A 26,619-nucleotide genomic window follows, 5' to 3' on the forward strand; every position below is an offset into this window, starting at 1 on the left:
TGTTGTTGTTCATTATCCGTGAGATGCTGCAAACGCGCTTCTTTGATCTGCACCTCTCAAAGGACAGCAGAAGAGGTGTTTACGTGCCAAAGTACGCGCCATTGGCATGATCTGCACTCGCGAGTGTGTTGCAGAGAGCATCTGGGCTGCTGTGTGTGTGGTGACAGGAAGACACACTGTAAAAAATGCTGGACTTCACACAATTGCTTCATATTGTCCGATTAATTTGAGTTAATCGTTTTTTTTTACTAATTTAAGTAGATTGAACATTAAAAAATTAAGTTGTTCCCAAAAAACCCTTTAGTATTGTGTTGTTTCAACTTCTTCATCTTATCGACTGTGCAGTTGATGTGCTTGAGCTTAACCACTCTCACTGGCAGAGCTGCAAGAATAACTAAACGCTATTGGCTGATTTTTTTAATAAATGGGAGGAGCTACACTATTCCCTGCCCTCTCTTCATGTTTCAGTTGAGATTATGTCAAAACCTCAAATAAACAAAACACATTTCAAAACACTTCATGCGAACTTTAAAAGTGATTTTCTCGATATTTCATCAAAACGTACACAAAATGAACCCTAAGTAACGTATTTTAGATTCGCAAAAATTTAGACTGCTCTCTCTTCTAGATTTGTCATCTGAAATGTGCAAAGCACCCTAAGTGACATATTTGAGATTCGCTAGAATGTTGACAGTGCCCTCTAGTGGACTTGTCATCTGAAACGTGCAATAAAACGCACGTAAATAAATAAAATTATCGTTCAATAATCTAAATCAAGTTAAAATGTTCAGTTAAATTCAATTAAATTTCAATTCATTTAGATTTTAGGCCAAATTGATGCAATGATGTGGTGGATGGCGAAGGACGAAAGTGAGCGGGGCGAGGGTGTCACGAACGACAGTGAAGAGGGTTGGGGAGTCGCGGAAGAAAGCGAAAGTAAACAGCGGACAGGGAGAAGGATGGTTGAGGAGGGGAATCGTCAAAATGAGGTGCCGGATCCGGCATGTTCCGGCACAAATTAAGCCCTGACGATACCCATGCCTAATGTTGTGTCAGCAGGATGAATACACTTTTTTAATAAATGGGAGGAGCTACACTATTCCCTGCCCTCTCTTCATGTTTCAGTTGAGATTATCAAACATCAAATAAACAAAACACATTTCAAAACACTTCATGCTAACTTTAAAAAGTGATTTTCTCGATATTTCATCAAATTGTACACAAAATGAACTAAGTAACGTATTTTAGATTCGCAAAAATTTAGACTGCTCCCTCTTTTAGATTTGTCATCTGAAATGTGCAAAGCACCCTAAGTGACATATTTGAGATTCGCTAGAATGTTGACAGTGCCCTCTAATGGACTTGTCATCTGAAACATGCAATAAAACGCACCTAAATAAATAAAATAATCGTTCAATAATCGAAATCAAGTTAAAATGTTCGGTTAAATTCAATTAAATTTCAATTCATTTAGATTTTAGGCCAAATTGATGCAGTGATGTGGTGGATGGCAAAGGATGAAAGTGAGCGGGGCGAGGGTGTCGCGAACGACAGTGAAGAGGGTTGAGGAGTCGCGGAAGAAAGCGAAAGTAAACAGCGGACAGGGAGAAGGACGGTTGAGGAGGGGAATCGTCAAAATGAGGTGCTAGATCCGGCATGTTCCGGCACAAATTAAGCCCTGACGATACCCATACGATACCCATGCCTAATGTTGTGTCAGTGGGATGAATACACTGTCAAAAATACCTGTAAATTAGTAGTTTTCCATGTTTTGTGATTCATGTTTTTGTTTGTTACCCCCCCCCCCCCTTTATTTACGCTCATGAATTGCATTTTGAGCAACATCATTGCATCACATGTAGTCATTGTGAAGTTTAACCCTAAAGGCTGATTAATACTCCTGCGTCAATCGCACGCGTATGCTCCAGCGCAGATTTCGTGTAGTCGCATAGCCCTCACCATGACTGATGCCGACGTGCACCTCTCAAAAAATGTAGCTACACATCGCAGTGACGTGTAGCACAAGCTCTGTGATTGGTCGGCTTGGTAGCGCTGATGAGTGGGAGCCTCACGAAACAGATGGAGTGATGGTTTACAAGTGTGGAGTCCTGTGGTGCTCCAGATGGAAACTGTTTTTGTGTGTTTACCTTATGATTAAAGTTGTTGCACGTCCGCCGGTTCCCGCCTCTAAATGAGCGAGTTTGAGTTACTACATTAAGGTAGCGTTCAGAAAAAACAAAAAATCAGCGAAGAAACTCGACACAGATGAACATACATACAAACCTACTGCCAGCTATAGTGCTTCAGAAGTGTTTTTGCAGAGCAATATAAACAGCACTACACACAAGGCAGGCGCAGTGGGTCATGCCGATCACTCGATGCAGAAATATAAGCCAGGCTTAATAGAGTGAAAGTTTTTCTTGTTTGCTTTGTTTTTAAGGCCTACGACTGACCTGTGAGATTTTACGTGTGTTTAAACCATTTGTGTAAAAGAATTTATACCATTTGTAGTATTATCAAAGATTAATTGTAGTAAATTTTATATAATTAAGACTATGCAGGGTTAATTATTTACATTTGATTGATTTCCTTACCTGAATATAGTTAGACTATACCTACCTACCATGATGTGGCAGCAGAAATCGAGACTCATCAGACCAGGCATAGTTTTTTCAATCTTCTATTGTCCAATTTTGGTGAGCCTGTGGGAATTGTAGCCTCAGTTTCCTGCTCTTAGCTGTTGCCTTTCAGTCAGCTGGAACCAGTCTGGCCATTCTCCTCTGACCTCTGGCATCAACAAGGCATTTGCGCCCACAGAACTGGCGCTCACTGGATATTTTCTCTTTTTCTGACCATTCTCTGTAAACACTAGAGATGGTTGTGCGTGAAAATCTCAGTTGATCAGCAGTTTCTGAAATACTCAGACCAGCCCGTCTGGCACCAACAACCATGCCACATTCAAAGTCACTTAAATTACCTTTCCTTCCCATTCTGTTGCTCAGTTTGAACTGCAGCAGATTGTCCTGACCATGTCTACATGCCTAAATGCACTGGGTTGCTGCCGTGTGATTGGCTGATAAGAAGTTTGCATTAAAAACAGTGGGTACCTAATAAAGTGGCCGGTGAGTGTATACAACAGAAAAACAACACATCCTAATGTATTTTTTTTTCCACTATCGTGTGCTATATTGTCTTGGTTGGTGTTGTATATTACTTTAGGGGAAACCTTCTAATAAGCAGCCTGTACATTTTCTGTTATTTTACAGCCTTATTTCTCTATATATTAATTCTCATAGATTATATTACTATTTCAAACTACTAAAACGTCAATAAAAGTCACTTTGTTAAAGTGAAGAGTTGAATTTTTAACATCAAAAGTGGACAGAGCAGACATCAACATCCCAGAATGCAAATCACACCTGTAAATAAACACTTGTGAATCACAAAATACGGAAACACAGGAACTGGAAAATACGGCAACTGTTGATTAACAGATACGTCTGACAGTAGTTTAGTCTTATAAATGGAGTGTTTGGAGTTGGTTTAGTCAGTGAATGGAGGATTCAGGCTTCAGGATGTTCCAGCTTCAGGTTCTGACGGAGCTCATTGATTGGCTCTGGCCATAATGGGTGTGGGTCTCGTGTGTTAATGTGATGTGCTTTAGTGTTTAAGCCCGAGGCGGCTCTGAGCTGAAAATCACTGCTGATTACAGCCATTCTCTGCTTTTGGGAAACACTGTGACCTCCAACTGCTGTCTGAAGGTCAGTCGTGCTGTCACACATACTCGCAAACATTATGCTTTATAATGAGCTGCAGTGCCAGAACCTTGAAACAATTCCAGAACATTTCAATTAGTGCTGCATGAGACTGGGAAAATGCGCAATATTGGTGAGTGTCGCAATAACGATTTTCATTACGATATAATTAACGTGCAAATTTTTTATTAAATTATACATTTTAAAACAAAATGAACCTTATGTAAAAATTTTTAGATTTATTAAAATGCAAACAGCACCCTCTAGTGGATTTGTCATCTGAAACATGCAACAAAACACACCCAGAGCAACTTACTTTATGTTTTGCAAAAAAAACGTAGGCTGAGGCTTGTATTTCCAATGAGCCTGACTTATGTCAATAAACTTACATCTAAAATGCATGCTTCAGTCTAAATTTGATGTGAAACTGCAAAAACATACTTCAGCACATGTTTGTATGGAAAATGCACACTGTGGTGACAGCAGCTTTTGTTCTTTTTCACACTAATGGTATTTACAGGGACATCTTATTGACGAACAAAGGATTATTTTTGTGCCAGTCTTTGCAAAACACCAAATAAACACCACAAAACTACCTAACAATGTCTGTTATTTGTAAGACAATCTTCTGGTGAATGTGTACAAGAAGGATATGGATCTGAAACGTACAACAAAACATAACCTAAGTAATGTATTTTAGTTTGGCTAAAATGTAGACTGCTCCCTCTAGTGGATTTGTTATCTGAAATGTACAACAAAATTAACCCTAAGTAACATAGTTTAGATCGTTAAAGTGTTGACAGCATCTAAAATGCTGTCATCTAAAATGTGCAACACACCCTAAGCGACGTATTTCAGATGTGTTAAAATGTAGATATCGCCTTCTAGTGGATTTGTCATCTGAAACGTGCACAGAATGAACCCTAAGTAACGTATTTAAGATTCGCTAAAACGTAAACAGCACCCTCTAGTGGATTTGTCATCTAAAATGTGCAGCGCACCCTAAGTGAGGTTTTTCAGATTCGTTCAAATGTAGACCGTGCCCTTAAGTTGATTTGTTATCTGAAACATGGAATGAAACCTAGAGCAACGTATTTTTCAAAAATGTAGATGGCGCCTACATCTAGTGTATTTGTCATCTGAAAAAAGCAAAACGCACCCTAAGTAATGTATTTCAGATTCGCTAAAATATAGATAGCACCCTCTAATGGATTTGTTGTTTGAAACGTAAAACAAAACGCACCCTAAGTAACGTATTTCAGATGATCTTATATGTAGACAGCGCCCTCTAGTGGCTTTGTCCTCTGAAAGGTACAACAAAACGCACCCTGAGTAACGCATTTCAGATTCACAAAAATGTCAACAGCGCCCTCTAGTGGCTTTGTCATCTGAAACTTAAAACAATACACACCCCAAGTAACGTATTTCACATTCGCTAAAATGTAGATATCGCCCTCTAGTGGATTTGTCATCTGAAATGTACTACAAAATGAACCTTAAGTAACATATTTTAGATGCATTAAAATGTTGACTGCGCCCTCTAGTGGATTTGTCATTTAAAATGTACAACACACCCTAAAGGCTGATTTATACTTCTGCATCAAGTGCGCGCGTATGCTACGCCGAAGCCTACATGTGGACGTATAGCCCTCGCCGTGGCTGTCATCGGCGCTGACGCGCACCTCTCAAAAAATGTAACTACATGTCGCAATGCCGCATAACGCAAGCTCTGTGATTGGTCAGCTTGATACGCTGACAAGTGTGGGTGGAGGTGAGACCCTCAAAATGAGCGAGTTTGAGCCACTTGTACATTAAGGAAGCATTCAAAACAAAACAAAACACCAGTAAAAAAATTAGGCACAGAGGAACATAAACACCTCACTGCCAGCTAGCGTTTCGGAGGTGTTATTGCAGAGCAACAGAAACACCATGCAGAAGTATAAATGCACGGCTACGGGATTTGCATGCGCCGTAGGTCCCGCCGATCACTTGACACAGAAGTATAAACCAGGCTTTAGTGACATATTTCACATTCGCTAAAATGTGTCTAAAATGTCTAGTGGATTTGTCATGTGAAACGTACACCAAAACGCACAGTAAGTAATTTCTTTTTGGTTCCCTAAAATGTAAACAGCACCCTCTAGTGGATTTGTCATCTGAAAAATGCTACAAAACTTACCCAGAGCAATTACTTAGCCTCATTTAGCTAACATTATTCAAACAACTGGTTGTTTTGGTGCAGTATGTGGCGTATGTTTTACACAGATTCAAAAACGAGGCTCTGCGTCTTTTAAAATACTACCTTTGAAGAAACCTGCGCTCCTGCATAACCTCCATCCCACACTTCCAGCTTACATAATTCACATCCGGCGGCTGAACACACACACACACAGACTGGGGAACAGGCTGTTTGACGGCAGACACAGATTTGTGTGTGGAAGCTCTGAGTGCTGTATTTTCACACTGGTGACCTGAAGATGTGTGAGATTACGCTCATAATCGGGGTTTTAGACAGAACTGATCCAAACACACACACTCACACACATTGAACAGACACACGCTCACACATACTGAGCAGACACAGACACACACACACACTGAACAGACACACAAAGACAGACATATACACAAAGACATACACACACACTCAGGACACACTGTAGAGCAGGAATAAAGAATAGCACACAGACAGACAGACAGACAAGCACACACACACTGAACACACACACACATACACATACATGTATGGAGGTCTGTTTGTCTCTCTGTCTCTGTCTCTCTCTCTCTTTCTCTCTCTCTCTCTCTCTCTCTCTCTCTTTCTCTGTGTGTGTGTGTGTGTGTGTGTGTGTTCGTATGTATGTATGTATGCATGTATGTATGTATGTATGTATGTGTGTTTGAGAGCCTCCTGTAAGGCAGTGTGTGCAGTCTGTCTCGGTGTGTGTGGTGAGGAACAGCATCTCTGCTAATCTTCTTACCGTCAGGGAATCATTCCAGTGCAACCTGTTTCAGTTCAGGCCAAGAGTCTGTGCAGAGATTAGCAGACAAACCCGGACCACAGGCTAACACGCTAACAGGCTAGCAGCGTCTTCAGCTCTGACCCGCCATGACCCCTATATCACAGCTATACATGCTAAAAACAGCAACGTTGCGAAAAATTTACAATACGAGCAGCGGTGTGGAGTAACAAATCACAAACTCAAATGACTGTAACTGAGTAGTTTTTTTTCTCAGGAGTTAGAAATGTGTACATTTACTTGAGTCAATTTTTAGTGTTGTATGCTCACTACTCTTGAGTACTTTTAAGAGCTACTTTTTAAAAAGGGTTACTTTTTACTCATACATTAAGTAACATTCACAACAGATCATTTTACTCTAGCTTTACATTTTTGGGCAAGTACCATACTTTACCTGAGTATGATTTTTCAGCACTCTTTCCATCACATAGTTAATGCTAGTTAATGTTACTAACATGAACAAACAATGAACGTGAATTACTGTCAATTCTGTTATCGTCAACTGATACTGTCAACTCTGTTATTGTCAGCTGATACTGTCAACTCTGTTATTGTCAGCTGATACTGTCAACTCTGTTATTGTCAGCTGATACTGTCAACTCTGTTACTGTCAACTTTGTTATCATCAACTCTGTTATTATCAACTCGGTTATCGTCAACTCTGTTATTATAAACTCTGTTATGATCAACTCTTTTACTGCAAACTTTGTTATAATCAACTCTGTTATTGTCAACTATGTTACCATCTATTCAGTTTTTCTCAACTCTTTTACAGTCAACTCTGTTATCATCAACCTTGTTATTGTCAACTTTGTTATCATCAACAATGTTACAGTCAACTCTGTTATCATCAACTCTGTTATTGTCAACTTTGTTATTTTCAACTCTGTTATCGTCAACTCTGTTATTGTCAACTTTGTTATTGTCAACTCTGTTATCGTCAACTCTGTTATCATCAACTCTGTTATTGTTAACTTTGTTATTGTCAACCTTGTTATTGTCAGCTGTTATTGTCAACTCTGTTATCATCAACTCTGTTATCATCAACTCTGTTATCATCAACTCTGTTATCGTCAACTCTGTTACAGTCAACTCTGTTACAGTCAACTCTGTTATTGTCAGCTGTTTTTGTCAACTCTGTTATCATCAACTCCGTTATCATCAACTCTGTTATCGTCAACTCTGTTATCATCAACATTGTTATCGTCAACTCTGTTATCATCAACATTGTTATCGTCAACTCTGTTACAGTCAACTCTATTATTGTCAGCTGTTATTGTCAACCCTGTTATCATCAACTCTGTTATCGTCAACTCTGTTATCATCAACTCTGTTACAGTCAACTCTGTTATTGTCAGCTGTTATTGTCAACTCTGTTATCATCAACTCTGTTATCGTCAACTCTGTTATCAACTCTGTTACAGTCAACTCTGTTATTGTCAGCTGTTATTGTCAACTCTGTTATTGTCAACTTTGTTATCATCAACTCTGTTACAGTCAACTCTGTTATTGTCAACTTTGTTATTGTCTAACTTGTTATCATCAACTCTGTCACTGTCAACTCTGTTATCATCAACTTTGTTACTACCAACTCTGTTACTGTAAACCCCGTTTTCATAAACTCTTGTTGTTGCAACTCTCTTACTGTCTATTCTGTTTTTGTCAACTCTGTTATCGTCAACTCTTACAGTCAACTCTGTTATTGTCAGCTGTTATTGTCAACTCTGTTATTGTCAACTCTGTTATCATCAACTCTGTTGTCATCAACTCTGTTATCGTCAACTCTGTTATCATCAACTCTGTTATCGTCAACTCTGTTATCGTCAACTCTGTTATCATCAACTCTGTTATCGTCAACTCTGTTATTGTCAGCTGTTATTGTCAACTCTGTTATCGTCAACTCTGTTATCATCAACTCTGTTATCGTCAACTCTGTTACAGTCAACCCTGTTATTGTCAGCTGTTATTGTCAACTCTGTTATCGTCAACTTTGTTATCATCAGCTCTGTTATCATCAACTCTGTTACTGTCAACTCTGTTATCAACTCTGTCAATTCTGTTAGTGGCTTACAAAGTTTAATAATGTTTCGAAATAATGAGTAATAACTCAAACAGTTTTGTGATAAGTGAAGCGTGAATAAATGATCATAGAATGTTCAGTTTTGGGTGAACTGTCTCTTTAAGAATTGGAAATATGTGTTGTTGTAATGTTGTTGAGGAGATGCTGGATCAGCGGCGGTCAGGATCTTATGTAAGCCTGACACTGGATCCTGACAGTTGGAGCCAGAACAGTGAAAGCGCCTCTGTTTGTGTGTGTGTGTGTGTGTGTGTGTGTGTGCGCGTGTGTGTGTGTGTGTGTGTGTGTGTGTGTGTGTGTTTTCATGATTTCTGGCCTGGAATGTTCAGGCCGTTCCAGGGGCTTTTCATGCCACAGGGCCTTTCAATGGCTGCTGCTGAATGGCTTCAGTTTGCTTGTGTGTTGAGCTGAAGCAGCAGAAATGTTTCTCTGCCTGCTCTCCATCAGAGCCCTGAATGAAGATCACGGGAGGCTGGTGTGACTACAGATAGAGCTGTGCATTGTGGAGAACTGCATTTAGCATTAGTAGCCGGTTTTACACCCAAAGATGAAGCTCATTCATTCATTAATTTTCCTCTGGATTAGTCCCTTTAATTACCAGGGGTCGTCGCAGCTGAATGAACTGCCAACTTATCCAGCATATGTTTTACACAGCAGATGCCCTTTAAGCTGCAACCCAGTACTGGGAAACTAAGATGAAGTTAATCTTTTTAAATCTGGAAAAAAAATGCAAATGTGAATAAAGTGTGTTTCCATCAAGTTGTTAGAGTGGTTTACTGTAGTATTGGTAACCTAGCAACCAACATTTGAGAAGGCAAGCATAATGGAGACAGCTGATTGGTCATGTGGGTGTAATGTTTGCTACATCCGAGTTTATTCAGAAAATGTGCTTCCAGTTATTAACATGAACCCTTTTTCACACAAGTCCAAAACCACCTCACGATAGGGATTTTTATTCGAACTTTGGCGAATTTTGTGATATTTCTATTATACGATAATGAAAACCCAGCTAATGTTTTGCTCTGTTTTTTGTTATTGACCTCAATTGGATTTTCAAATGAAAACTTTATGTTTGAAACATCACAGTTTATGCTGTGTTTTAGTTACTCACTGAAGCTAAGCAGGGCTGAGCGTGGTCAGTACCTGGATGTGCGACCACATGGGAAACCTAGGTTGCTGTTGCTGTGTTAGAGGCCAGCAGGGGGTGCTTAACCTGTGGTCGGTGTGAGTTAGGCATGGGCCAGTATAAGATTCTGATGGTATGATAAATATATAATATATGATATTATAGATATAAATATCACAGTATCACGATATTGTGATTACTGCTCTAAAATGTTTTCTTTTTAAATGTCTGCGTAAAAAAACTATTTTTCCCCTATTTAACACAATATATTTATTTTGAGAAACATTTAAAATATTCTGGAGCAGTAAACATGTCAGGCTAAATAATTAAACTGAATCATTGACATCTGCTGTTTTCATTAGTTTCAAAAACACAGATTTTAAACGGCATTTTTGGATATCATTTCTGCTGGAGATGCTGTTGTCCTAAAAAACAAAAAAAAAGTTTCAAAAAATAAATAAATCTTACTCATACCTTAGGAACAGTATAGCAGAAAATGTTGACGGTTTTAAAACCTTGACTTTTCCAAATCATCGTATACCTTGAAAATGGTTATTGTCACCTAGTGTGAGTCCTAATGCTTCAGTACAGTGAAGAGGACACTATACTGTCAGTGAGCGCTGTCTTTCAGATGAGACGTCAAACAGAGGTTCTGACTGTCTGTGGTCATTAAAAATCCCATGGCACTTCTTGTAAAGAGTATGGGTGTAACCCTGATGTCCTGGTCGAATTCCCGCCATCGGACCTTATCCATCATGGCCTCCCAATTATCCACATCCACTGAATTGGCTCTTATAGCTGGTGTGTGGTGAAGCACTGGCACCATTATCCTGTGGCTGCTGCACACTGGTGGTGGTGTGGAGAGACCCCCCTCTTGATTGTGAAGCGCTTTGGGTTTATGGCCATACACAATAAATGCGCTGTATAAATACACACACATTACATTAATGAGACCCTTCTCTGGTTATTTGGTCATTCTTGAGTTTATCAGAGAGTCAATATTTAACCTTCTGAAATTTGGAGGAGAGTGTAAAGGTAACATATTTTGTGTTGCTGTGTTCAGACCAGATGCGGCACGCATGAATAAAATGCGTTATTCGCACGTAAATAGTTATTAAATAGTTTGCTCGCTTCATTTGAGTGTCAAATTCAATTCACAATAGACACAGATTCGTGTCATGGGCAGGGCTTCTGTCCCCCCGGTGAAGAGCTTTGTTGCTAAATGGCTAATATGAATTTTATAGAGAGAATAGCTTTGTTTATGTGCTTTAGGAAGGCTGAAAAACAACGTAGATTCGTTCGGTGCCATGTCCACTAAATCTTTTCAGAGGTGCAACAACTCTACCTGGATGATGGAGGCTTTCAGCGGTGCTTCAGACTGAGCCGAGCCCAGTTTGATGAGCTGTTGTCTAGTGTCTGCAAGAGGATTTGCCATCGGGACAACAACAACCGGCACTATGTCATAATCGCTCCCGTAAAAGAGCAAGCTCATGATTGGTTAACGCGGCGCGAATGTCTGCTGAAATTCAGATTTTCAAACATGTGAAACGCTCAACTCGTGGCGCTTCATTCGCGTAAATCCCACCGCAGGATGTCTATTTGCGTCTTTCCATTGACCAACAATGTAAGGCCCTCGCGCTTGATGCTTCATCCAAGAATGAAACATGAGACCCTCTTCTGGTCATTTGGTCATTCTTGAGTTTATCATAGAGTCAATATTTTACCTCCTGAAATTTGGAGGAGAGTGTGAAGGTAACCTTAATTTTGTGTTGCTTTGTTCAGACCAGATGCGGCACGCTTGAATAAATTGTGAAATTCGTACATAGATAGTGAATAAATAGTTTACGCGCTTCATTCGAGTGTCAAATTCACTTAACAATAGGCGCGGATTCGCGTCACGGGCAGGGCTTCTGTCCATTCGGTGACTAGCTTCATTGCTAAATGGCTAATGTGGATTTTATTGGGAGAATAGCTGTGTTTATGCGCTTTATTCAGCGCCGTCTCTGAGTCCAGTAGATCCATTCAGAGGTGCAGCAGCTCTGTGAATTCATCAACCCCTCCAGAAACTACATATACCTGGATGATGGAGGCTTTCACCAGTGATTCAGACTAAGCCGAGCCCAGTTTGATGAGCTGTTATAAGGTTTTGGCAAGAGGATTTCCCCTCGGGACACCAACAACAGCCACTATGTCATAATCAGTCCCCTAAAAGAGCAAGCACATGATTGGTTAACGCGGAGCGAATGTCTGCTAAAGTTCAGAGTTTCCAACTCAAGTGATTCGCGCAAAACGCTCAACTAGCGATGCGTCATTCGCGTAAATCACGCCTCAGGATGTCTATTTGTGTCTTTGCATTAACCATCCATTTAAATCACTCGCGCTTGACGCTTCACCCGCGTCTGGTGTGAATGCAACATGAGACCCTCCTCTGGTCATTTGGTTGTTCGATGAGCAAAATGGAAGAGAAAAGCAACCCATCTCTTACAGACCCTTCTGAAGTAACCAAAATTGTTCAATTTTACATCATGACTAAGTTGTAGCCATAAGTAGATAATGGGTTGATCACAGGAGTGTGTGCGTAATCTTGATCACAGGAGTGTGTGTGTGAGTCTGAGCCTGGTTTACAGAGAGGGAAGGAGTGAAAATACTGAGAGAAAATGAAGAGTGAGATATTTCAGTCCTCGGAGAGGCTGAGTCATACAGGACCGAGAAATAAACGTGTGTGTGTGTGTGTGTGTGTGTGTGTGTGAGTGAATCTCATTCTCTGTTACTGGGACGTGAAGAAGTCTCCAGGATGAAAGTGAAATCTGAAGTTCAAAGGTTTTTTTCAAATATTCGCTTCTTCCATTTTCATTTCCGGACGTACTGAAATTAAAGTGGAACCTGCAAACATATTTCCTTACCTCAGCAACAAATCTGAAGTGTTGGACAATAATGTGAGATTCACTGTTTGTCCTCCTGGCTTTATGTGCGACCCAAGGGTGTGATGATGTCACAGGATGTGGACGGGTTCATCTTCCTGTCTGGCCGGAGGCTTTATTGATCCAGTTAAACGGTCAGTTATGGAGGAGGAATAATGAGCTCCCAGAAGACCATCAGTTAGACTGCTGAATCACACACACACTTTTAGAAGAACTGCAGGAGAGCTTTCAGCACAACTTGAATGAATTGCAATTAATTTATTGATTTGATCAAAGCTTTTAGGCTGAAACATTAGTTGTATTGACATTAGTCTGGCCATTATATTAGTTTATTACACGTCTGTCTGAAATACTCGATTCTGATTGGTCAGTTGCAGCATTCTAGCATTTGTTATTCTCAGATAACCACCGCTGAATAACACAGACTCATCCAGGTATTTAGAATTACTTTGACTGTCAAGTTGCAAATCTACACTATCTGACAAAAGTCTTGTCGTGGATCCCAGTGTAAGAATAGCAAATCATAACTTGACTTCTAGTTGATCATTTGGAAAAGTGGCAGAAGGTCAATTTTTTCGATGAATCATCTGTTGAGCTGCATCCCAATCATCACAAATACTGCAGAAGACCTACTGGAACCCACATGGACCCATGATTCTCACAGAAGAAAAAATCATAGTTTGGGATTCTATTCAGTATGGGGGCGTGCGAGAGATCTGCAGAGTGGATGGCAACATCAACAGCCTGAGGTATCAAGACATTTGTGCTGCCCATTACATTACAAACCACAGGGGAGGGCAAATTCTTTAGCAGGATAGCGCTCCTTCTCATACTTCAGCCTCCACATCAAAGTTCCTGAAAGCAAAGAAGGTCAAGGTGCTCCTGGATTGGCCAGCCCAGTCACCAGACATGAATATTATTGAGCATGTCTGGGGTAAGATGAAGGAGGAGGCATTGAAGATGAATCCAAAGGATCTTGATGAACTCTGGGAGTCCTGCAAGAACGCTTTCTTTGCCATTCCAGATGAAGTTATTTGAGTCATTGCAAAGATGTATGGATGCAGTCCTCCAAGCTCATGGGAGTCATACACAATATTTATTCTGTTTCCACTGCAGCATGACTTTATATTCTATACTGGACATTATTTCTGTTCAGTGACAAGACTTTTGTCTAAGCAAAGTCAGACCTTACTGTCCTAATGAAATCATTCAAAATCAAGGCATGATCATCTTTTATTTTGGTAAAATAAGCGTAATCTAGAGGCCTTTGCCTTTATATAAACCACTTCTGATAGCAAATCATCAACTAGAAGTCAAATTATTATTTGTTGTTCCTAAAACTTAAATAGGTGACAAGACTTTTGTCAGGTAGTGTATCTTGCAGTTGCTATGGAAATCCTCAGATAGACGTCAACAGAAGGAAAGAAGCGAATTCTCAGACGTTCATCGAAGATTACCGAAACAACAAAAGTAGAATTTTGTTACAGTGGGTTAAATGTACACAGATTCATTATTTACCTTAAGAATAACTACAGTATGTGAGCTAGCAAAATAAACATTGTCCTTTTTGATTTCATGTAGACTGGAAAGGTCCCGTGAAATTAAAATGAAGGTTTTTTTTAATGTTTTTAGGATATTTAGAATCTAGTGTGCACCAAAACTGACTATATTCAATATACAAAACTGATATAAACATGTAAAGTTTGCAATTTGTCAAATGGCGCCTAAATGGATTTTTTTTAGGTCACCTCATACTTCAGTTTCTCATCAAATCTTCTGACCAATCAAATTCTCTCTAGTGTCTGCCCCGCCCCCTTCTTCTCATTGACTGTTCATTTGATGCGCTTAAGCTCACCCACTCTTACTGCCAGAGCTGTGAGAAAAACTAAACACTGTTGCATGTGTTTTATTAAAGAGGGGAATCTACACTATGCCCCACCATCTCTTCATGTTTCAGATTATGTCAAACATTGAATAAAAGACTGCACAATTTAAAGCACTTCACAAGACCTTTAACTTGTAATTTGATGCAAGGATGCCTACCTTTTAAATAACCTAAACATTTAAAACATTTGTGGATTTAAAAGTGGCATGAAGTGCTTTGAAATGTGCATTATTTTAACATAATCTTAACTGAAGCATGAAGAGAGGGCGGGGCATATAGTAACGCCTCTTCTTTAAAAAACAGCCAATAAAAAACAGCCAGGCTGGTTTTCAGCTGTTCAACACTAACCGTTGTATCAACGTTGTTTCAAACTACAACTGGCATTATTTCAGCGTTGATATCATAACGTCATTTCACTGCAAAACTGAGTCGATTCAACATACACACCATGAAGTGTTGCATCTCTGTAGGGACTAGAGTTTGTTTGTATTGTTTGTTTTTTGGTTTTATAACTTCACCCTTAAAATGTCTCGCCACACAAGTGTTTTATGTGTATTTCTGAAGGCCTCTAACAGCCTTGTATCTCTCTCTGTGTGTGTTTTTCTCTCAGGTTGTGCAGTCTGACTCTGAAGAAGCTGATCGTCCTGAAAGAACTGGACAGGGAACTCAGTTCTGTTGTGATTGCCGTCAAAATACAGGTAAATGATGGTGCATCTCTGCTAAGAGTTTGCTAGAAAAAAAAGAACATATTTTGAAGAATGTTGGAAACCCATAGCCATTGACTTGACTTGTGCCTTAGAGCTGGGCGATACGACCTAAAAATCAAAACCTTGATTTATTGAACACGTCGATTAATTGAGCATCCTATCTCAATTTTGAATATTAAACAGTTGTTATTAATTTTTATTCAAATTTTGATCAATTTATTCATTTATTTTTGGCCATTTATTCATTAAAGTAATATAAGGTAACCTGCATGGCTGATGTATATTGATTTGAGGTATTTTGTTTTTTTTGATGTAAAATAATAGCAAATGTTCACATTCGTTAACTAAAATTAATTGTCCTGAAAGAGCTGGACCGGGAACTCTCCATTAAATTCAGGTGAAGGATACTGGGATGTTAATCAGAATCATTTATATTATTTATTAAATTACACATTTGGATTTTAGTAATGTCTATCCCAAACCAAGACGTCTACATCCACTTCCACCCTAAAGCTACCCCTCACAGTAATTATGTGAATTATTTAATAAAATACTCATTAAATGTACGTTATTAATGTCTATCGCAACCCTACGCCTCACAGTAATGTAAAATATCTTTAAATTATTTAATAAATTACCCATTAAATGTATTTTATTGTTGTCTACCCCTATCCCAACCCTAAACCCAAGCCTCACTTAATGTAAAAACAGTAATTTAACCCAGAATTATTATATTATTTATTAAATTAGCCATTAAATGTGTTTTATTAACGTCTGCATCAACCGAAATCTAACGCTACCCCCCACAGTAATGTAAAAACAGCAATTAAACAAGAAATATTCAAATTATTTATTATATTAACCATTAAAATGTATTGTATTAACGCCTACATCCACTTTCACGTTAAAGCTACCCCTCACAGTAATGTGAAAACAGTAATTATGTGAATTATTTAATAAAATACTTATTAAATGTACATTATTAATGTCTATCGCAACCCAACCCCTCACAGTAATGTAAAATATCTTTAAATTATTTAATAAATTACCCATTAAATGTATTTTATTGTTGTCTACCCCAACCCCAACCCTAAACCCAACCCTCACTTAATGTAAAAACAGTAATTAAACCCAAAATTAATATATTATTTATTAAATTAGCCATTAAATGTGTTTTATTACTGTCTGCCCCAACTGAATTCTAACCCTACCCCCCACAGTAATGTAAAAACAGCAATTAAACAAGAAATATTCAAATTATTTATTATATTAACCATTTAAATGTATTGTATTAACGTCTACATCCACATCCACCCTAAAGCTACCCTTCACAGTAATGTGAAAACAGTAATTATGTGAATTAGTTAACAAAATACTAATTAAATGTACCTTATTAATGTCTATCCCAACCCAACCCCTCACAGTGATGTAAAAACAGCAATTATGTGAATTATTTAATAAAATACTTATTAAATGTACATTATTAATGTTTACCCCAACCCTACCCCTCACAGTAATGTAAAATATATTTAAATTATTTATTAAATTTCCCATTAATTGTATTTTATTATTGTCTACCCCAACCCCAACCCTAAACCCAACCCTCACTCAATGTAAAAACAGTAATTAAACCCAAAATTATTATATTATTTATTAAATTAGCCATTAAATGTGTTTTATTACTGTCTGCCCCAACCGAAATCTAACGCTACCCCCCACAGTAATGTAAAAACAGCAATTAAACAAGAAATATTCAAATTATTTATTATATTAACCATTAAAATGTATTGTATTAATGTCTACATCCACTTCCACCCTAAAGCTACCCTTCACAGTAATGTGAAAACAGTAATTATGTGAATTATTTAATAAAATACTCATTAAATGTACATTATTAATGTTTACCCCAACCCAACCCCTCACAGTGATGTAAAAACAGCAATTATGTGAATTATTTAATAAAATACTCATTAAATGTACATTATTTATGTCTACCCCAACCCAACCCCTCACAGTGATGTAAAATATATTTAAATTATTTCTTAAATTACCCATTAATTGTATTTTATTAATGTCTACCCCAACCCCTCGCAGTAATTTAAAGCAGTAATTATCGCTGTACAGTAATGGTATTATTATAATAACATGAACAATCCTCCTTAACTTTGCCTCTCTGCTGTTTGTGTGTCGCTCTGTGTTCTTCATCCCTCACACTCCACTTTACACCAGACACCCTGGTAACTGCGGGCTGTTGCCACGGCGACAGCTTTGCTCAGTGGGAAGATGGGAATGAACGCAATAAGATGGCATGTGGAGGGGCGAAGAGGTGCATTGTGGGAAACACTAAGGGGGTTTTTCAGAGCACTTGGAGGCTCTCAGCATTCCTCACAGGTCACTTCGGCCACACATTTTGGGTTTGGGACGTCTTTACGGCTTTACTAACGCAACTGAAATACATCCTATAATACAGTGGAATCTATTGACACCAAAGATCATATTTGGATGTATTTGAATCATATTGTGGCTGTAGGTTACATTCTGAATGGCAGAAAACGACACTTGTTCCAGACATTTTTGAGTTTCTGTTGAAATAAAAAGAAGATGTTTTGAAGAATGTTGGAAACCCCTAGCTATTGACTTGACTTGTGTCTTAAAATTGGGTGATATGACTTAAAAGTCAAAACCTTGATTAATTGAACACTTCAATCTCAATTTTGAGTATTAAACAATTGTTTTATTTCGGATAAAATTTTTGATCTATTATTATTTTTTCATTTAAGTACTATAGAGTAAAACATAAAGAAATAAGTAACCTGCATGTTTGGTGTATTTTGCATTAAGGTATTTAGTTTTATTTAAAGGGATAATTCATGGATAATAACTTTGACAGCTCTAGTATTTATACATATGCAGTACTTACATTTAAATAATGATAATTTGAGTATTTTTAATCATAATCATCATTTTTCTGAACCATATTGTGGTTTTGTTTGCTTTATTTCTTGTAAAATAATTTCAAATGTTCACATTCGTTAGCTAAATTAACCAGCCGTCATTTCAGCGTTGAAACATTGAAACAACGTCAGGGACCAGCAGTTGAATCATCAGTGAATTACATATTGATTATGCAAATTGGACCAACATCATTTGACTGTAAAACTACAGCATTGATTCAACATACAGACCTTTCTACAATATCAACATTGATTCAGAAGCGTTTATGCCAACCTTTTTCAAATGTTTATAATAAGACATTGTTTCAATGTTGAAACAACAAATGGCATTTTGTCATAGTAATATTTCAAAATAAAGGTTGGTCATGTTTTCAATATTAAACATTGTATTAATGTTGTTTCAGAGTTGAAACTACAACTGGCATTATTTCAACCTTAATTCAACCATATTTCAGTGTAGAAGGTCGGCCATGCACCTGCTAGGTAAAGCGGCCGAGAGAGCTTAACGTGCTGCAATTTAAGAAAACACATGCATTTACCAAAAACCCCAGCAAATTAAGAAAAAGTCCTCATCTGTTTACAGCACACGTGCTGCAAATCCTCACAATGCAAACAATTTACAAAATCCGCTGCATTTACTCACAACGCAAACAATTTACGAAAAAGCACTGCAAATGCGGTGCACAATGCAAACAAATGAATAAAACGTGCTCCATTATCACACAACGCAAACAAATTAATAAAACGTGCTGCATTTTCTCACAACGCAAACAATTTACGAAAACCTCTGCATTTTCACACAACGCAAAGAAATTAATAAAACGTGCTGCATTTTCTCACAACGCAAACAATTTACGAAAACCTCTGCATTTTCACCCGACGCAAAGAAATTAATAAAACGTGCTGCATTTTCTCACAACGCAAACAATTTACGAAAACCTCTGCATTTTCACCCGACGCAAAGAAATTAATAAAACGTGCTGCATTTTCTCACAACGCAAACAATTTACGAAAACCTCTGCATTTTCACACAACGCAAAGAAATTAATAAAACGTGCTGCATTTTCTCACAACGCAAACAATTTACGAAAACCTCTGCATTTTCACCCGACGCAAAGAAATTAATAAAACGTGCTGCATTTTCTCACAACGCAAACAATTTACGAAAACCTCTGCATTTTCACACAACGCAAAGAAATTAATAAAACGTGCTGCATTTTCACACAGCGCAAACAATTTACGAAAGTGTGCTGCATTATCACACAGTGCAAACAAATGTATAAAACGTGCTGCATTTTCACACAATGCAAACAAATGTATAAAACGTGCTGCATTTTCACACAATGCAAACAAATGTATAAAACGTGCTGCATTTTCACACAGTGCAAACAATTTACGAAAGTGTGCTGCATTATCACACAGTGCAAACAAATTAATGAAATGCACTGCATTTTCTCACAATGCAAACAAATGAATAAAACGTGCTACATTTTCACACAGCGCAAACAATTTACGAAAGTGTGCTGCATTTTCACACAGCGCAAACAATTTACGAAAGTGTCCTGCATTATTACACAGTGCAAACAAATGAATGAAACGCGCTGCATTTTCTCACAAAGCAAACAAATTAATAAAACGCTGCATTTTCACCCAACGCAAACAATTTACGAAAATGTGCTGCATTATCACACAGTGCAAACAAATGTATAAAAAGTGCTGCATTTTCACACAACGCAAACAAATGTATAAAACGTGCTGCATTTTCACACAACGCAAACAAATGTATAAAACGTGCTGCATTTTCACACAGCGCAAACAAATTAATGAAATGCGCTGCATTTTCTCACAATGCAAACAAATGAATAAAACGTGCTGCATTTTCACACAACCCAAACAAGTTAACAAAACATGCTGCATTTTCTCACAATGCAAAAAAATTTGTAAAACACGCTGCATTTTCCACAACGCAAATATTTACAAAAACCCCCTGCATTTTCACACAACGCTAACAATTTACGAAACTGTGCTGCATTATCACACAGCGTAAAACAAAACGCAAACAAGTTACGAAAGTGTGCTGCATTATCACACAGCGTAAAACAAATGAATAAAACGTGCTGCATTTTCACACAACGCAAACAAATTAATAAAACGCGCTGCATTTTCACACAACGCAAACAAGTTACGAAAGTGTGCTGCATTATCACACAGCGTAAAACAAATGTATAAAACGTGCTGCATTTTCACACAACGCAAACAAATGTATAAAACGTGCTGCATTTTCACACAACGCAAACAAGTTACGAAAGTGTGCTGCATTATCACATAGCGTAAAACAAATGAATAAAACGCGCTATATTTTCTCACAGCGCAAACAATTTACGAAAACACACTGCATTTTCTCACAACGCAAACAAATTAATAAAACGCACTGCATTTTCTCAAAACGCAAACAAATTATTAAAACGTGCTGCATTTTCACACAACGCAAACAATTTAGGAAAACGCGCTATATTTTCTCACACCGCAAACAATTTACGAAAACACACTGCATTTTCTCACAACACAAACAAATTATTAAAACGTGCTGCATTTTCACGCAACGCAAACAATTTACGAAAACGTGCTGCATTTTCTCACAACGCAAACAATTTACAAAAATACACCGCATTATCACACAACGCAAAAAATGTATGTGTTGCATTTTCACACAACGCAAACAATTTACGAAAACGCGCTGCATTTTCTCATAACGTAAACAATTTACGAAAATGAGCTGTTTTATCACACATTCTTGCTATGATGCCACAGGGCTAACCACTGAGCCACCGTGCCACCCTGTCATCATTTCTGTATTACAATTAATAATTACAGTTACAATCGAAGATGTTTATGTGAATATTCAGGTATAATAACTTTGACAGCTCTATTTGTTGTGCTACATTTAATTTGAGTATTTTTGATTATTTTTCTATACAATGTTGTGTTTTTTACCTCATTATTTTCCTCATATTCTTATGGTCAGGTAATTTTTTTATTCCTGTTGCTCTTATAATCACTCTTCAATTCATGAGAAATTATATTTATTTCAAACAATTATAATATTATACAAAGCAAAGCAGTTCCTGTTGTTCTGTTCATCACAGTCCATTTAAAGTCAGCGTTTTATTCAGTAAAAGTCAGGGAATTTGACATTTTGGTAAGAGTGGGAACCCGTTACAAAGAAAAAAATGTGTTTGTGCTACAGTGAATGTATTTAATTGTATAATAATAATAAAGCGGTGATATTTACAGCAGTGTGTGGGTGCAGATCTGCAGCTCACGCGCCTCATTCTTACACCTTAATATATTTCATTCCCATCAGGAGACGATTGTGTCAGTCATTCTGCGGGGATTAGAGCACATCCGCTTAGGTAACATCAAGTGCACTTGTTTTCGCCCACTCGTCTCCTCTAGATGGATCGCTGAAGGTTTAATCTGGTTTACAGTGTGTTGATCAGACGCCGAATGTAAAGCTTGTGTTTGAGACTCTCAGAGCGATTAAAATAATGGCTGTTGTGCAGAGAGACAGGATTTCTCATTATTTCTGTGGGATGAATTGTCCGCTTGAATCCACACTTTGAAGGCCGGGACATTCATAAAACTGAACCCTTATTTACTGTGCATTGAGAGCGTCTCCGTCTGTGTTTTCAGCTCAAGAACACACGTAATGAATTCGCTTCCGTTTAGAAACCGTGATGGACGTCTTCAATGGCTTTTGAAGAGCTTCTTCACATCTGCAGGTTGTGCAGTGGGCAGTAGCTTGATCGGTTTTGTGCAAATTTAAGAGACCACTGAAAAACGGGTGTATATTTTCTTTTATTAAATTAGGATCATTCTCTAGGGATTTTTATGTGTGAAAATACCAGAAAATCTGCCGTTTCTGAAATACTCTGATCAGTCAACCTTACACTCAGAGTGTGTTTACAGCTGGACACTTCCTGTGTTTTCTCTGATCGAATTATAGCTATCTCATTAGTGAGAACGGTTTCACTTATATGTGGCCACATTACCATTCTATACTATACTATACTATACTATACTATACTATACTATACTATACTATACTATACTATACTATACTATACTATACTATACTATACTTTGTTTTTCTTTAATGCATTGTACTGAACAATGCTATGCTATGCTATACCACACTATACTATACTTAGCTTTTTCTCCACTATACTATACCATACTATACTATAATATACTTTGCTTTACTCTACTGAACTATGCCATACTATACTATACTATACTATACTATACTATACTATACTATACTATACTATACTATACTATACTATACTATACTATACTATTTGGCACTGTACTTTGCTATTACTAAATTACTTTACTATACTATAAGCTACTATACTATACTTAGCTGTTCTTTACTGTACTGTACTGTACAATGCTATACTATATTATACTATGCTATAGTATTTGGTACTGTACTTTGCTGTACTTTACTATACTATATGCTATTGTATTATACTATACTATACTATACTATACTATACTATACTATACTATACTATACTCTACTTTGCATTTCTTTACTGTATTATACCACACTTTGCTTTACTGTACTGTACTATGCTATACTATACTACACTAAACTATACTATACTATACTATACTATACTATACTTTGTTTTTCTTTAATGCATTGTACTGAACAATGCTATGCTATGCTATACCACACTATACTATACTTAGCTTTTTCTCCACTATACTATACCATACTATACTATAATATACTTTGCTTTACTCTACTGAACTATGCCATACTATACTATACTATACTATACTATACTATACTATACTATACTATACTATACTATACTATACTATTTGGCACTGTACTTTGCTATTACTAAATTACTTTACTATACTATAAGCTACTATACTATACTTAGCTGTTCTTTACTGTACTGTACTGTACAATGCTATACTATATTATACTATGCTATAGTATTTGGTACTGTACTTTGCTGTACTTTACTATACTATATGCTATTGTATTATACTATACTATACTATACTATACTATACTATACTATACTATACTATACTCTACTTTGCATTTCTTTACTGTATTATACCACACTTTGCTTTACTGTACTGTACTATGCTATACTATACTACACTAAACTATACTATACTATACTATACTATACTATACTATACTATACTATACTATACTATACTATACTATACTATACTATACTATATTATTTGGTACTGTACTTTGCTGTACTTTACTACATGCTCTTTTACTATATTATACTGTACTATACTATACTATACTATACTATACTATACTGTAACATGCTATAATATATTATACTATACTATTTGGTACTGAACTATGCTGTACTTTACTATACAATATATGCTATTTTACATTTCTATACTATACTATACATTAATATACTACACTATACTATACTATACTATACTATACTATACTGTACTGTACTATAATGTACTATACTATACTATACTATACTATACTATACTATACTATACTATACTATACTATACTATACTGTCAAAGATTTATAGTAACAAAGTAGAACTACTTTACTACTGTGCTTAAGTACTAAAAGGCTGGATCTGTACTCTACTGGAGTATTGTTTTTTCTCCTACTTTCACTTTTACTTTAGTACATATTTAAAAAAAATAAAGCGATACTTGTGGATCCTGACACGAGCGTGCCTGAGGTGCGAGTTTTCTCCACTGTGTCTATTATGGACTACCTGTGATAACAGCGTATTATGCGCATACAGACTGTAACCGCGTCTGTTCTTCCCGCCTTCGGTGAACATCGCTTTCATTTCTAAAGCCGATCGCAGCCCTTTCTGTTCAGCAGGTGAGGGCAATAAACAATCATAGCGGTGTAAGACCTCACCTGTCAGCGCTCAGAAAGCAAGCGGGATAATATTTGTTTATTTGCTTTAAATGCTCATGCTGTCTTCTGTGCATGTATTGGAGTTTTGTTTCATACATTCAGAAACAGTGTTTTCTTTGAGCAGGTCAAATTAAGGGTACAGTTCATATATCTTACTGCTGTATTAAAGAACAAAATTGTATTACAAATAATATATAATTATTAATATATTTATAGATTTTAATAAAAAAAATTCTTGTGTTGTGAAGAAAAAAATCTAATTATGTATGAAAAGCATCGTCATGCCGAATCGATGGCATGATAATCGTAACTGAACCAAACCATGAGACCAGTATAGATTCACACCACTACTCGTTAAATTATAGACCTTTTTCTTGGCTACTGCATGGAGGGCGCCATAGTGACCAACGTCTTCTGGTAGAATGTTTATAACTTCTGTTTACAGCGTTTACAACCGGTAATTTACGATCCAAAAATGGGTTTCAATTGCATTTTGAGTGGATTACGGAGTGTTTTTGTGACATACAACTTTGAAAGGTGTGTTAAAGCTATTATAATCTGTCAGATCTGTGATTCAAGCACGAGGGAAAAACAGTATCGTAAGCCGTGTTTCTTTTCACTCTTCTTAATCACGTGTCCCAAAAAAGATATTTAAAATAAACAAAACAATATGATGTCTTTTGACTGATTTCTTTAATAACTACATTACACAATACATGTACTTTTGCTCTCAGTACTCGAGTAGTAAATTTTGAAATAAACTACTTGCAATACTTAAGTACAAAAAATGTTAAATACTTTAGTACTTCCACTTAATAATGGTGCTTAAAGAGCACTTCAGCTTCTACTCAAGTCACTTTTTGATAGAGCACTTGTACTTTTACTTAAGTCTGGCTCTCTAGTACTTTATACATCTCTGTATATAGTATACTGAATTTATTACACAACCTTTAGAAAAGTGTGCTCTATATAGTATGAATGTGAATATGAATGGAATTGGGACATTCTGCATCCAACAATAGTCATTTTCATGTTACCTACTATACTAAACTATACTATACAATACTAAATGATACGATATCATACGATACTATATGATGCGATACTATACAATACAATGTGATATGATACTATATTATACTATATTTTACTATACTGTACAATACATAACCATACTGTACTATATGATACGATACTATACAGTACTAAACTATACTTTATTATACGATACTATATGATACAATACTATAAGATACGATACTCTACGATACGGTACTGTACTATATAATACGTTACTATATGATACCATACCATATGATACTATCAATATTAAACTATACTACGATACTATAATATATTTTACTATACTAAACAATATTATACTATACTATATGATACAATGCTATACAATCCTATACGATACTATATAAAATGATACTATAAGATACGATACTATACTGTACTGTACTATACTGTACTATATTATACTATACGACACAATATTATACAATATGATACTATACTACACTATACTAAACGATACTATATGATACTATACTATACGATATTAAATTATATCATACTATACTGTTTGGTACTTTTTATACTGTACTTTACTATACTGTACTATAATTTTATATACTATACATTAATAAACTGTATCATATTAAACTATACTGTACTTAAATACAATTTAATATACTCTACAATTATTTACTATACCATTCTTCAATAGACTATACTACACTATAATTTAATAAACTATACTGTACTTTACTATACTATACTTTACTATACCGTACTATACTAAACTATACTACAGTCTTCACATCTATGTCAGAATGTTTATTTCCAGTCTTATTTCCACCTCTGTTTCTCTGGTTTTCAGGGCTCAAAACGCATCCTGAGGTCCAACGAGTACATGCTTCCCCCAAGCGGATTGATGGAGACAGACCTGGAGCTTTCCTTCTCGTTGCAGGTGCGCACACACATACAATATACTCCATAGCTTTTTTTTTGCACTGCAACAAATGATCAAAAATAAAAATTACACAATTTACCTCTTCCCGACAGGGAAAACCAGCAACAGTCAGGAATGCATGATTATATGCTTTCATAGCTTTGCAATCAAAAATTTTTATTATAATAGAAGTCAATGGGGCAAGAACAGCCCCAAACATAACCAAAGGGTAGTCAATTTGCTCAGGTTGTATTGTTGAG

At 36.7% G+C, this 26,619-nt stretch overlaps 1 protein-coding gene across 4 annotated transcripts in view; it reads left to right on the plus strand.

The window, feature by feature from the left end:
• Nucleotides 1-26,619, plus strand: part of si:ch211-126j24.1 (phosphofurin acidic cluster sorting protein 2) — a 124,076-nt gene that overhangs the window by 32,017 nt on the left and 65,440 nt on the right. For all 4 annotated transcript variants that reach the window (XM_056447529.1, XM_056447531.1, XM_056447530.1 and 1 more), the window contains exons 2-3: nucleotides 15,392-15,479; nucleotides 26,288-26,377. In XM_056447529.1, the coding sequence (XP_056303504.1) occupies nucleotides 15,392-15,479; nucleotides 26,288-26,377 (178 nt within the window). The remainder of the gene's footprint in view (nucleotides 1-15,391; nucleotides 15,480-26,287; nucleotides 26,378-26,619) is intronic.

This window comes from Danio aesculapii, chromosome 22 (genome assembly GCF_903798145.1).
Source record: "Danio aesculapii chromosome 22, fDanAes4.1, whole genome shotgun sequence".
Classification (NCBI taxonomy): Eukaryota; Metazoa; Chordata; class Actinopteri; order Cypriniformes; family Danionidae; genus Danio; species Danio aesculapii.